Raw genomic sequence first — 14,187 nt, 5'->3', positions numbered from 1 at the left:
GATTTTAAAATAAAAGCATCTTGGAGGAAAGATTACATATGGACATCAATGGTGAACCACATGCTGGCTGAGCATGAGTCACTCATGAACTGATATTTTAAAAGAATCTAGAAACACTTGAATTTGAGAAACTAGGACAATGATATACAAGTTTTTTCCAGCCTTGATTATTGTGGAAGAATGTATTCCTGCTTTATATGTGTGTTTGTGTGGGGCCAGGCTTGAGTCTGTCTTAACTGTGCCCTAATTCTCTTTGTACTTTGGTTTATCAGATATTGCAACCCCCAGACATATGGTTTATCAGATATTGCGACCCCCAGACATACAGTGTGTTTCTTCACTGGAAGCCCCTTCCCTAAGGGGCATCAGATTCCTTTTCCACCTTTCGGAGCACTTGAGTAAGCCCACTCTCTAGCATTAAGAGAGGGAACTTGAGCTGTTAATAGAGCTAAAGTGATTTTTAGAAAATCTCTTGAGAGATTACAAGTATGCCTATTAACTCAATACCCATCTATAGTGACCTCGCTATCCTTCCAGTTATTGATTCATATTGGGCAGGCAGCAAGCTGAGCAGGAGTGTTGGAAGGGGCGGGGAAGACAAGGTCTCGTAGGACTGACAGGCGTTGCCTAGCTTTAACCTGCTTCTGATCTATAACGTGCAGTCTGCAGAGCAAGGAGTGTGGAATGAGATCCTGTCTGGAAAGTACCCAGGATTCTTGGAAAGTGTTAAAATGGGCTTTATGGTTGAGCATTTATTAGAATAGAATCATATAATGACTCCAATGAATCTTAGAAGTTCATACTCTTCTTTTACAAATATTTGAGGAGACTGAAGCCAGAGAGATAAAAGTGACTTACAACCTTTTAATAGGTTGTTACCAGAAATTAATGAGTTATGTATTGAAGCCAGTGGTTTTCTCAAGACTGTGTCTTTAAGCAGAAATGAGATTCTGTTGCCCTGGTCTGTACTGGGGTAACAGCCTTAGAAGCCTGCAACAAGCCCGCAGACATCGCAAGTAAATGGATGAACCGGAGCTACAGGACAGACAGTGGCAAGGACTGTGGCAAGCCAGAAAACATGTGCCTGCCCTGTGTTCAGGGGGCTAGTTACCCCTGGGTGGGAAGGATTGTTAGATCCGCTCATTTTCGAAGAGAAGCTAGAAATGGGTCAACCTTGTGTGGACTAAATAAGCCGTGTTGGATGGACTGAATTTGTCCTGAGGGTTGACAAGGCTCCCGACGGCAGATGCACAGCACAGTCACCTTTGTCTGTGGGCCGAGCTCCATGAAATGCTCAGTGACTAGCAGCAGTGAAGTGTGAGCCCCCACCTCCCTTCCCAGGCCTGACAAATTCTTCAAGACATTTTCCTGGTTGGTGGATGTTGTCGACATCCTTCCCCTCCTTTGCCTCATTGAGGAGGGTCTGTCAGTAGTGTATTCGTCACTGAAGGTTTTTATGGAGGAGGAGAAAGGGGAGGGGCAGAGGGCCTGGGAGAACCCTAAGCTTCTGATCTGCTTTTGATAAAGAAGTACCAGTTATGTGTAGTCCAGGGTGTCCCCATCCATCTGGGATTTAACAAAGGGAAGATTTGTGCTAAGATCCAACCCTGAGGCAGAGAAGAAAGAACATCAACAATTTCCAAACAAAGGCCAGATTCTCTTCTGCCTGCTTCTGAACGTCCCCTCTGAATCTAAGGCTACAGAATTCTTTTTGGTTACAACTGACTGGAAAGGCCCAAAAGTTTAAAGAATAAGCCAAATGTTCAAAGGACCTCTCTGCAGATCATTGCAATGGTTCCTCTGTTTCTGCCTTCCACACCCAGCCAGGCTGTTGTCAAAACAGTAGCCCGCCTTTCAAAAACATTAGTTGCTTAGTTCATTTCTTTTTTTGATTCATAGGACTCCAGTGGCTAACTGCTTCGCAATGTCCTGAAAGGCTTTATAAAGTCTGTGCCCTGCCCAGCCCTCCCATTGCTTCCCTGACCGTATCCCCTCCTATATATCTCGTGCTCCCTGCCCAGCCACACTGGCCTGCCTGCTGGCACTCAGACTCTAATGTCCTCCTTCCTGGGGGCTTTTGCATCTGATGCTCTCTGCACAGAACACTCTTTCCCTAGAGACCCCATGGCTACTCTCGTTTCCCGGAGAAGCCCTAGCTACTGAAAATTGCTTCCCCTCGCTACAGCACTCATTCACATTCATACGTTTTTATAGTGCTTGCCCCAGCTGCCACTGTGGGCTTTACTTGTTTTCCCTTACTGTAAGCTCTAAGTGCAAGGATTTTTGTTCCGTTTTGTTCACTGCAGTTTCTGAAAATGTAGTAGGTGCTTGACAGGTGTTTGCCCCTCTGGGCTAGGGCGTTTGCCATAGGGGACAGATAGCTCTTGCTGCTGAATCATGGTATTAACACATCCATGAATGGACTGCCTATTTTTCAGGTTTTCTGGGTCAGTTCTACTTCTTAAGCATATTTTGAATTTTTTTTTAGGATTTTCCCCATCTTCACTTTTTCCCTCAGTTAAAATCAGTTCAACATCTTACTTGGAATATAGACTCATACCATGTAATTTTCCCCTCCATACACTCTCACTCAGCAGCCAGAATGATCTACCTAAAATCTAAATCTGGTCCTTTACCCTTCATTCCTTAATTTAAAATACTTCAATGGTTTCCCAAGAACTTGGGCCATCCTCCACTGCACTCCCAGACCACAGCAGAAAGCTGGCCTGGAAGAAGGGCACCGGGACAGAACCTGGTGCCCCGACCGGGACTAGAACCTGGTGTGCCGGCGCCGCAAGCAGAGGATTAGCCTATTGAGCCACAGCGTCGGCCCCCATAGTGTTTTACGTGAAACTCAGAAACTCAGTGTCCTTACCCCATCCCACAAGATTCTGCGTGGTCTTGGGGCAACACTGGCCTTTTCTGTTCCTCTGAAAGACTCAGGGCTTAGGGATTTTGCTCTTCCTTCCTAATGGAATACTCTTCTCCCATTCTTCATTTGGTTGGCACCCAAGTCATCTAGGTTTATATTTTTAAAAAAGAACTTATTTTCACTTTACTTGAAAGAGAAGGAGAGATAGAGATCTTACATTTGCCAGTTTACTCCCCAAATGACTGTAATGGCTGGGGCTGGGCTAGACTGAAGTCAGGAGCTTGGAACTCCATCCAGGTGTCCCATGTGAGTGACAGGGGCCCAAGCACATGGGTCATCATCTGCTGCTTTCCCAGGCACATTAATGGGAAGCTGGATCAGAAGTGGAGCATCCGGGGCTTGAAGCAGCACTTGAGTATGTGGGGCCAGCATCACAGGTGGCAGCTTACACTGTTGCACCACAGTGCCAGCTCTGGTGTTTGCCTGTGTATCCCCAGTGCTGGACACTCGCTGATACACAATAGGACCTCCATGAATACTTGTGCACATAGTTGTTTTGTGCTGGGGGATTGGGCTCTGGGGAGTGGTACCTCACTAACTAATGATGTGTTTCTCTCCACAGAGATTATTTTGCAGAAGATGGTGGGGAGATGGTATCCAGAGCAAGCCAGGCAACAGGTAAGGATGCTGTGGGCCTTGCGTGCTAAATTCTAGGCTTCCTACTTGAACTTAGAGGCCCGAGGTTCACAAGGCCATTATTCTCAAATTCACAGTGTCAATGTTCTCAAGCTTTCGTGGATTTCCAAATTTGCCCATACCACTGGGAATGACATGCTCCATATAATAATATGTCCTGGGAAGCTGCTCAGTGCAGTAACTTATAATTGAAAAATTTATGTGAGCTCTTCACACTTCTAATGATTCTGTAATGGCAAGATTAAAGTCACTTGTGAAATCATTAAAATGAATTCTGCCACCAAAATGAAATCTCTACCCTAATACACCATTAAAATGGGTATAATAATCATGCCAATCTCATAGGAAAGATTGGGAGAAGTACAGAGCCTGTTAAGGAAAGAGCGCTCAGCAAAGCTCATTTGTTATTATTATTAATCTATTCATAATAGTAACGCAGTCATTTCTGCAGTGGCATTAGCCAGAGACCTATGATATGAATAACAAAACCAAAGTAAAGATAACTCTCTTTGGGGTGACATTTTTTACAAAAACTTGTTCCTGCTGGAGGATTTTACTCACTTCTTAACTTATTTGCCTTTTTTGAATCAGCCTTGAAGCCTTGATGGTTCATATGTACCATGTGAAAAAAGGTTTTCATGTAAATAACTTAAGGACATTAGAGTCACCTAAAATTAGTGTTTGAAAATTAGTGTATTAAATTCACAAGCTCCAAGTATTATTGCACTCAGCATTTTGAGGGACAAGATCCTGTATTTTGAGTCAAATATCAAAACACTGAGCAAAAATGGAAGGAGGATCAACAAAATCCCTACTATACACAGACACTTGGTTGGGTGTGTTCAGTTATTCCTTTCATTAATACATATATTCAAGATAGTAGTAGGATCCCCATTTTATGGAGCAATAGGACTCAGTAAAATTAAAATATTTGACTATATTCCCACACTTAGCAAGTGGTCAGGATTCAAATCCAAGTCTCGAAGTCTCTGCGGTTCCCACTATGTCCCACTCATCTAGTGATATTGTATGCTTTCTCTGCTTTATCGTATTTTCCTCCATTTAGTAGTCTAGTGAATTTCACCTACATGTGAAATAAATACTTCTTTCTAGCTGCTTTTAATTAAAACAAATTGCACAGGGGCAGGCATTGTGGCACAGAGTGAAGCCGCTGCTTGGGATGCTCGCATCACATCCAGGAGCACAGGTTCAGATCTACTGCTTCTGATCCAGTTTCCTGCTGATGCATTCTGGGATGCAGCAGTTGAGGCTCAAGTGCTTCATCCCCTGCCACCCACATGGGAAACCTGATGGAGTTTTGGGCTCCTTGCTTTGGCCTGGCCCAGCCCTGGCTGTTGAGATCATTTGAACAAGGAATCAGCAAACGGCAGATTCCGCTCTGTCCCTCTCTCTTTCTGTTGCTGTGCTTTTAAAGTGGATAAAAATGAATAAATGAACATTAAAAATGTTTGCATTTACTTAGAAACACCAGGAATATCAACAAAGCACATGCAGCAGCATCATCATTATATTATTTGCAATCACAGAGTGGTGTAAAATTAACAGAACAATTATTTTGTGTAACCTCCATCAAAGACAACTGAAAATGGAAAAAAAATTATGTCCAAGTATAACACGTGCACAGACACACACAGCTGCTTTGTATTTGTGTGCCAATTTAAAACCCATAGTATACCAGGCAAGAGTTAGTGGCTTTTGGAAATAACCATTAAGGACAAGGTTATCTATCTAAAGACACACTTGGTACTGTTGTAACTTTACAAAACCAAAATTTATTGTGTAGTGATCCGTTTAGAAGTAAGTCATAATTTTACATTTCAGTGTTTTAGCAGTGGTGCAATGGGGAGTTACCTTCTTTTAGTCAAGGAAAAAATTGCACTGGAAAACCCATTGATCATCATCATTTTCTTTGTTTTCATCTTTGTATTCACCAGCATCTTCCTAGTCCTCTTTTCTTCCCTCTTTTTCTTGTCCTTCCCCATCCCCACAGCCTTAATTTCCTTTCTTTAAAGTCACTAGTGGAAAAATGAGGATGTTTTCTTGTGATGTGAGGGCAATTTTAGATCAAACCAAGAAAATGGCTGACGATGGCCTTTTGGGTACACTGGGACCTTTAAACCTCTCTTTTTTCCTCTCTGCAGAGAAAATAAAGATTTCTTTTTCTCTTGCATAATGGCTATGTTCACTTCACCTATCTTCATACTGCCCATCCTCTTCAGCAGACATGGATCGTCTTTTTTTTCTGAGCACTTAAAAAAATTCTAGGAAGTTACCTATAGCCTCCAGGTACTTTTACTTGTGCTCTGTCTGGTAAGCTTGCAAAAACAAAGAAAGGAGGAAGAAAAGAAAAGCATCTGTTGGTGTTTTGTCTCTTGTTCCCTTGGGTGTCCTTTGCCCATATGTCCAGTTTACTTCTCAATGAGACACAGTCACGCAGGGCCCTCTTTGCACTGCCTTGTCCTTATACTGTCTGAGGAGCTCAGTGTATTGCAATGGCTGTCACTGTTTCTAACTGGAAAAGAAAGTTCAGTAATAAAGGCTACTTGTTTCCTTCTGGAGCCCACAGAGTTGTTGTCTTCAGTGTCTTCTACCTGAATCTGTAACTCCAGCCCCATGGCAATCTGCAGCACTCTGCAGACTCTGAGGATGACTGAAGCCCTGGTTTCTGATGCTTTCACAGTGTTGCTTCTCAGAAGCAGGCCTCCGGTTAATTGGCTGTCCCAGAGCAATACAATACTTCCATTGATGGCCACAGTGCTTGAGTCAGTGCCCTTCTGCTTGTTTTTCCCTGATGCCTAGACCCATTACAATCTCCTTGGTTGCAAAAATAGCACGGAATGAGAATGTTGCTAAGAAAGATGAATGGAGTGTGGAGAACATGAGAATGGTTCTGCCACATTTCAGCAATGTGGTCTTGAGCAGGAACACTGTCTGAACATTTCTTTACTTATCATTAAAATGGATTTAATCACCATGTCTGTCTATTTCACTGGTTGCAGTGACTTTATAAATGAAATAATTCATGCGAAACTATTTTGCAACTATAATGTCCTTTAAAGGTTTATTTATTTGAAAGGCAGAGTGACAGAGAGAGGGGGAGACAGAGAAAGAGAGAGATCTTCATCCACTGGTTCACTCTCTAAATGTCTACAACAGCCAAGTCTAAGCAAGTTGGAAGCCAAAAGCTAGGAACTCCATCCTGGTCTCCTATGTGGGTAAGGATGGGAATACTTGGGCCACCTTCTGCTGCCTTCTCAGGAGCATTAGCAGGGAGTTGGATTGGAAGAACAGTTGGACACAAACCAGCATTCCAACATGGATGCTGGTGTCCCAAGTCAGCTTAAGGCAGGTTCCTGCAACAGCTTCAAAAGACGTTAATTGTTAAAATTGTTATTATTCCTAAATAATAATCTAAATCTTTTTTCTGTAGAGAGATTTGTAGAAATACTTTGTAGCTTATGGCTTTTTTTTTTTTTTCCACCAAAACAAAGCTGTTTAGGGTATTTGTTAAATTTAAATTATTTTTTATTTAAATTTTTTTTGAAAGAGATAGAGACAAAGACAGATAGACAGGTAGGGAAGGATCTTCCATCCTCTGGTTCACTTCCCAAATGTCCAAACAGCTGGGGTTGGGCCAAGCCAAAGCCAGGAGCCAGAAATTCAATCTGGGTCTCCCATGTGGGTGATAGGAACCCATGTACTTCAGCCATCGCCTGTTGCCTCCCAAGGTGCACATTAGCAGGAAGCTGGAATCAAGACCAGAATGGGGACTCAAACCCAGGCACTCATATATAGAGATGTAACCACTGTGTTAAGTATCTACCACTGATTAACTTTTATCGTGTAACATACCACTCCAAAACTTAGTGACTTAAAATAGGGGCAACAAACTTCATCCTGGCCAACAGTTTTGTAGTAAAGTTTCATTGCGCTGTCATGCTTGTTTGTGTGTTGTCTGTGTCTGCTCTGAGTTATGAGAGCACAGTTAAATAGTTGCAACAGAGTCAGAGCATGGTCCATAAACCTAAAATACTGTCTGGCCCTTTAAGAAAAGAGTTCACTCACTCCTGCCTCAAAACAACCATGCTTTATTACTTCTCACAATTCTGTGGTGCCAAACTGGGTATTTTTCTGCTGCTCTTGTATGGGATCAGATTGACCTGTGATCTTTGGACAGTTTGATCGGGACTAAGGGTCCAAGGTGGCCTTGCTCACACTTCTGGCAGTGGGTGACTGGCCGTCAGCTGACATAGATTTATTTCTCTGAATTTGGCTTTTCCACTTCCAGTAGATAGACTTAGCTTCTTCACAGCCTGGTGATCTGGGGTAGGGTGGGGTGGAAGGGGCTACAACAACTGTAAGAATAGAGATGCAAGGCTGGAGCTTATCTCCATGTTTGTTTGTGAAAGCATCTCATCTTGGGCAACCCAGATTCAGGGGGTGGAGAAATAACCTCTCCAGGAGGGGAATGAACACATTGCAAAGGGGCATGAACACAAACTAGTTTTGCTCACTGGAGATCATTACTAATAGGATCTACTATGGGCTACTGTGTGTGAACTCTTCTTCTGTAGCCTAGAATTGGTTTGTGTGTTCCAGGAACCAAATTCTGCTGGAACGTGCCAGCTGGAACGATCATGGTGTGTTTATTTCACAGATGTTTTTCTGTTTCACGGACAGCTTTTCTTGGTGACGGTAAAGACCGAGGCCCTCCAGTGCTGTCACAGACCTGGAGAAGTGGTGAGAAGATCCCCTTTGGGCAGACACATTCCTTGAGAGCGTTTGAGAAACCTCCTCAGGTGCAGACGCAGGCGCTTCGAGACTTTGAGAAGGTAAGTCATATGAGGAGATGATTTTTATCCCAGTTAGAAGCAGTCCTGAGGAGTAGTGATGTCCTATAAAAATATGACCCATGAAAAAAGGACAGCTTATAATAATTCTTGATATTTGCTAGGGCAAGGGCCCCGGTTGCTTTTATTCCGCCAGTGTCTTCCTCCAAAATATCCTGGCTCCTTGAGGGACATTGATTTCCCACATAAAATAGAACCACAAAGAAGTGCTTTCTTTCTTTTTTTTTCTTTTTTTGCAAATGAGAATTACCACTAATTGTAGATCAACTTTTAAAGGGATAATGATGATGTCTTTGCAATATTGAGTCTTTTAATCCATAAATAGTATGTGGAAGTGCACTTAGTTAAATGTTTCTTAATGGTTTTCAATAAAATTAACCATTTGATTGAAAAAAAGATCCATGGACTCATCTGGATTATGGGCATTGTTGTTATAATAGTAACTCTTCCAAGAACATACGTCCCAGCAGGCATGCGTTCTGTTAGCCATGTGCTAGGGGTTGTGGTGTATGGATAAATGCCTGTACCAGTGAATTCTGTCTAAGCCTTTGTACCCCTGATTTTCTTCTCAAATTAATTCAGGAAATTTAAACGGCACCCTGAGAATGCAGATGCAACACAGTGACCCAGGTCTCACTGTTTTGTGTCAGCCAGCATTCCAGTTCTCTGTGGCCTGCTTGGGCTTCTAGAGATCTGCCTGTCATTTTCAGTATGAAGTGGCTCCGTCACAGCCATTTGCTTCTCAACAGAATCTTGTCATGGTGCTTGAAGCTTTTGAGTCAACTCCAGGTGCTCTCTCTTGTTTTTGTTTAGATTTGGCCAAGAGCAGTAACTGCTAATGTAACACAGATCCCAGCTCCCTGACGCCAGAAGTATGTACAATAGGTCCTGTCTACTGGGAATTTTAGGGCCTACCAAGAGGCACCCAGAATTTCTCACACTCATGTTCTAAAAAAAGAAACAGCTGTTTGGTGCCCCCTGGGGGATACCCAGGGAGCAGGCCACAAATGAGTAATGTCTAAATAGGTGCTGAGGTAAAAAGTAGGATTCTTGAATTGACAGATTTGGAGATGAAACAATAAAGTTTAATTTAAAAAACAATATTGTTTTCAGATGGCCTTATCCCATCTCTCCTTGTAAATACAAATGTTTCTATAGGGTTTCGTGTAATCCTACCAGGTATTTCTATGGACAGTACTGCTCCACGTACCAGCCTATTCTTGGTCTTTTTTGCTCAGAGTTGTCGTGGATGTCAATTTTTTTACATTTGAGAGTGTGCAGGTGTGTTAAGTAGATTTTGAAGAGGAAACCTCTGAATGGCTGTGTGGTGCTGGTGGTGACACCCAACCCCTCCCTCTTTCACCTTTTGAATCTACAGCTGTGCACAAAAGGTGCTCAGAACTGCAGAGCTCCTCAAAGCTGCATGGGGCACCCTCTGAAAGAGGGTTCCTTTTGGGTGATAGGTGATTTGAGACATAGAAGTGAGGGGCGCCACCTCCCTGGGTGGGATGCGTGGCTGGATGCTATGCGTAGAGAGAAAATAATGGGCTGATTTGGGTGGTGAGATGGGGGTGGTTACTGATTTTCACACATGAAGTCCTAAGTCCTTCTCTTTGAGTTCAGATCTAGTATCATGGATTAATCCATCCTTTCCAATGCTGGAAGTCACTGATGGAAACCAAGCTAGGATACAGAGGAAAGGCCAGTAAGGGATATTTGAAATCTTTTCCTCTTGTGAGTTAAGTAACAACAAGGCTCAACACACTCTTTGTCAGAAAAAGTCATTGCCGGCCGGCGCCGTGCCTTAACAGGCTAATCCTCCGCCTTGTGGCGCCGGCACACTGTGTTCTAGTCCCGGTCGGGGCGCTGGACTCTATCCCGGTTGCCCCTCTTCCAGGCCAGCTCTCTGCTATGGCCCGGGAAGGCAGTGGAGGATGGCCCAAGTGCTTGGGCCCTGCACCCGCATGGGAGACCAGGAGAAGCACCTGGCTCATGGCTTCGGATCAGCACGATGCGCCGGCCGCAGCGGCCATTGGAGGGTGAACCAACGGCAAAAAGGAAGAACTTTCTCTCTGTCTCTCTCTCTCTCTCACTATCCACTCTGTCAAAAAAAAAAAAAAAAAGAAAAAGAAAAAAGAAAAAGTCATTGCCAGTATACCAAGCAGTGTTGGGTCCATGTGCCTGTTGATTCTTACGTCTGTTTATGCATTCTATAGACTTTCAGTGGCTGCACCTACTGTGTGAAGAGCCTCCATGAGAAAGCTTGGAGATTAGTGGGTTAGGAAAATATATAGGAGAGATAGGGACCCTGCCAGTGTCCCACCCTAAAAAGGGAAAGTAGTAAATAACGTGATATTTTCTGTAATATTAAAAGAGTGCTTTCCATAGCCTTGGGAAAGGGGATGGGTAGCTGTACTAGTATAGAGGAAGGGACAGGCTGAAAGTGGTGTTCCAGAGCAGGGTTAACGCCTCCAGGGCTTCCAAGTGTCGAAGGAATACAGATCTGGGAAAAGCATCCAGGACTCCACCCTTATTTCATCTATCCATGCAATAAACTGTTGATGACTTCAAATAAGATACATTTCTGCCCTTAGATAGTTGTAGTCTATTAGGAAAAACAGACATTTTATTACCTACAATGTATGAGACAGGTGCTTTCATGAAGATAAGAACAGTGTACTCTGAGGTTTTAAGAGAAAATGTTTAATTTTATTAAAGGATTGGGGAAGGGCCTCCTACCAGAGGATACCAGTTTGGGGGGCTGAATGTTGGGTGAGGTTTCCAAAGCTGAGTTCATTTTTGCTGGCCAGAGAAGAAAAAGGTCACATTCCATATAGAGGGGAAATTTGGGAGGAAAGAAGAGATGAACTGAATCAAAGAGAGACTGAGCTAGAGGGCAGGAAGGAAGGAGAATTAGAACAGGAGAGAAGTTATAGTAAAGGTACCTAATCAGGCCAGCACCGTGGCTCACTCAGTTAATCCTCCACCTGCGGCACCAGCATCCCATATGGGCACCGGGTTCTAGTCTCGGTTGCTCCTCTTCCAGTCCAGCTCTCTGCTGTGGCCCGGGAGGGCAGTAGAGGATGGCCCAAGTGCTTGGGCCCCTGCACCCACATGGGAGACCAGGAAGAAGCACCTGGCTCCTGGTCTCGGATCGGTGCAGCACCAGCCGTGGTGGCCATTTGGTGAGTGAACTAACGGAAGGAAGACTTTTCTCTCTGTCTCTCTTTCTCTCTCACTGTCTATAGCTCTACCTGTCAAAAAAAAAAAAAAAAAGGTATCTAATCAGTAAAAAATGATCCTCAGTAATGTGATTGCTTCTAAAATGTTCACTGAGGTAGGAAATTCTAAGGGAAAATCCTCTGATCCCAGAGTAAGAGATAACAGACCAAAAATGCAAATACTGACACATTATGGATTGATGAATTCATTAAGAGTGAAAATGACATAACATTTATGTTGATGCAGGAAAAAGAAACAGAGGGCAAAACTTGGAAGACACAATGATTTTTCTGTTCTTTTATTCTCCACCCCCACCCATATTGGGTGGAAAATGATGGGCAGGGAAGAGTGACACATTGACCCTACTGGATTTAACCCTGCTAAGTGTAAATTAAATTGTTAATCCTCGACATGTTTATTGGGTTGAGGTCAATATTGTTTCTCATGCTAAGTGTTGCTTAGCATAAATGTTTGCTTTGTGTTTTGAGTGAGGGAGTGGTTTAATTGGTTTTTAAGCTTTGACAGCCATGGTGTAAAGGGGCTTCCCTAGTCCTTCCTTCCCTGTCCTCCGGAGCATCCACTGATGGAGGGTTCTGCACACGTGGGCAGTGAGTTAAGTGCCTTATTTTGTCTTCGCATTACTATCCCCATTTTTCAAGGGAGAGGACTTGGGCTCACAGAACTTGTGACTTTCTCAGGATCATGGCGTTCATGCACCAGGACTGTAAATCCCCACAGGTGCTTAGATCACTCTTTACCCACCAGTGGCTATGGTGAGATAAGAGACTTCCTTCCTATGTGCTTTCCCCTGGGTCACAGTGCCCATCCACGTGGATAACAGCAGCCAGCATTTGTGACCACTTTCTGTGTGCTAAGTACTATTCTAAGCATGTGACAGCATTATCTCATTTAATGCTTGAGACAACCCTGTGAAGAAGGCTTGTTTACAACTGAGGAAACAAAGGCACAAAGAATGCCAAAGGGACTTGTCTAATGTCTCCTAAATGAGCCTGAAAATGCCTACCATTTTTGTGGTAATAATATATTTCCTAGGTTGGGGAGCTCAGCTGGTGGAAGTTTGGTTCTAATGAAGATGTTGGCTACTTTGGGAATGGAATCATTGCTTTTCCTATATAGATTGGCACAGATTGGAGTTCTACTAGGCTCTGTCTTCTTTCGGTAAACTATAAATCCACTTTCATCTCTCAGTATCGTCCATCATGTACTTTTTACTGCATTAATTCTGAACTACTTGCAATTTAAATCTGTTTCATACTTCTATGTCTTTGTTCTTGCTCTTCCTTTGCCTGGAAAACCTTTTCTTTCCTATTCTTGACCTAGCTGAGGCATACTCATCCTTCAAATGTCAGCTCCGATGCCATTGTTTTTTTAAGGATGTGTTCTCTAACTCTCTAATCCTAGAATACCCAGTCTCTCAGCTCCCTGAGGACAGAAAACACTTCTTTTTTCTTGTCTTCCAGTCTCTAGAATCTAGCATAGTGCAGTACCTACTAAGCACTCTGCAAAAGTTCATCAACTAAACTAAACTTGTTAAAAAGTATTTAAGATTAGCTATTTTATTGGATTTGTATTTTCTCGACCTCTGCTTGGTATTCACAATAAGTTGAATGCTTTTTAAAAAATATTTATTTACTTATTTAAAGGCAAAGTTACACAGCGAGAGGGAGAGAGGGAGATAGAGAGATTTTCCATCCAGTGGTTTAGTCCCCAAGTAGCTGCAACAGCTGGGGCTGAAGCCAGGAGCTCTGGCTTTCATCCAGGTTTCCCACGTGGCTGACAGAGGCACAATTACTTGAGCCATCTTCTGCTTTCCCGGGCATATTAGCAGGGAGCTGGATTGTAAGTGAAGCAGTCAGGACTCAAATTGGCATCCATATAGGATGCTAGCATGGAAGGCAGTATCTTTTTTTTTCCCTCTCTCTCTCTCTCTTTTTAAAAAAGATTTATTCATCTACTTGAAAGGCAGAGTTACAGAGAGAGAGAAGGAGAGAAACACAGAGAGAAAGATCTTCCATCCACTGGTTAACTCCCCAAATGGCCATAGCGTCCAGAGCTGGCCAGGAGCCAGGAACTTCCTCCAGGTCTCCCAGGCGGGTGCAGGGGCCCAAGGACTTGGTCCATTTTCTACTGCTTTCCCTGAACTGGCAGGGAGCTGGATTGGAAGTGGAGCAGCTGGGACTTAAATTGGTGCCCACATGGGATGCCAGTGCTACAGGCTGTGGCCTAACTCACCATGCCACAGCACTGGAGAGATGATATTTTAACCTGCTGCACCAGAACTCAGGCCCCAAGTTGAGTGCTTCTAAGGTGGGTGTTGGTGTGTTAATTGACCTGGTAGGATGGGACACAGGAGGTCAAGAAATATACATTTATTTTCCACCAAGACTGGAATGACAGAATTGTAAAGGAAGGGAAAGACGGTTATTTTGAAGTAATATTTCATGGTTTATTAAGAAGATCATTGGGGCTGGTGCGTAGTAGGCTAAGCCTCTGCCTGTGGTACTG

The 14,187-nt window shown here is 43.4% G+C and overlaps 1 protein-coding gene across 4 annotated transcripts in view; it reads left to right on the top strand.

Moving 5' to 3' along the window:
• Window positions 1-14,187, top strand: part of LOC133760110 (myomegalin-like) — a 228,226-nt gene that overhangs the window by 47,144 nt on the left and 166,895 nt on the right. For all 4 annotated transcript variants that reach the window (XM_062192092.1, XM_062192085.1, XM_062192090.1 and 1 more), the window contains exons 2-3: window positions 3,495-3,550; window positions 8,270-8,421. In XM_062192092.1, coding sequence (XP_062048076.1) covers window positions 3,495-3,550; window positions 8,270-8,421 — 208 coding nt within the window. The remainder of the gene's footprint in view (window positions 1-3,494; window positions 3,551-8,269; window positions 8,422-14,187) is intronic.

Source organism: Lepus europaeus, chromosome 5 (assembly GCF_033115175.1).
Source record: "Lepus europaeus isolate LE1 chromosome 5, mLepTim1.pri, whole genome shotgun sequence".
Taxonomy (NCBI): Eukaryota; Metazoa; Chordata; class Mammalia; order Lagomorpha; family Leporidae; genus Lepus; species Lepus europaeus.
This window is presented reverse-complemented; position numbering and strand designations above follow the sequence as displayed.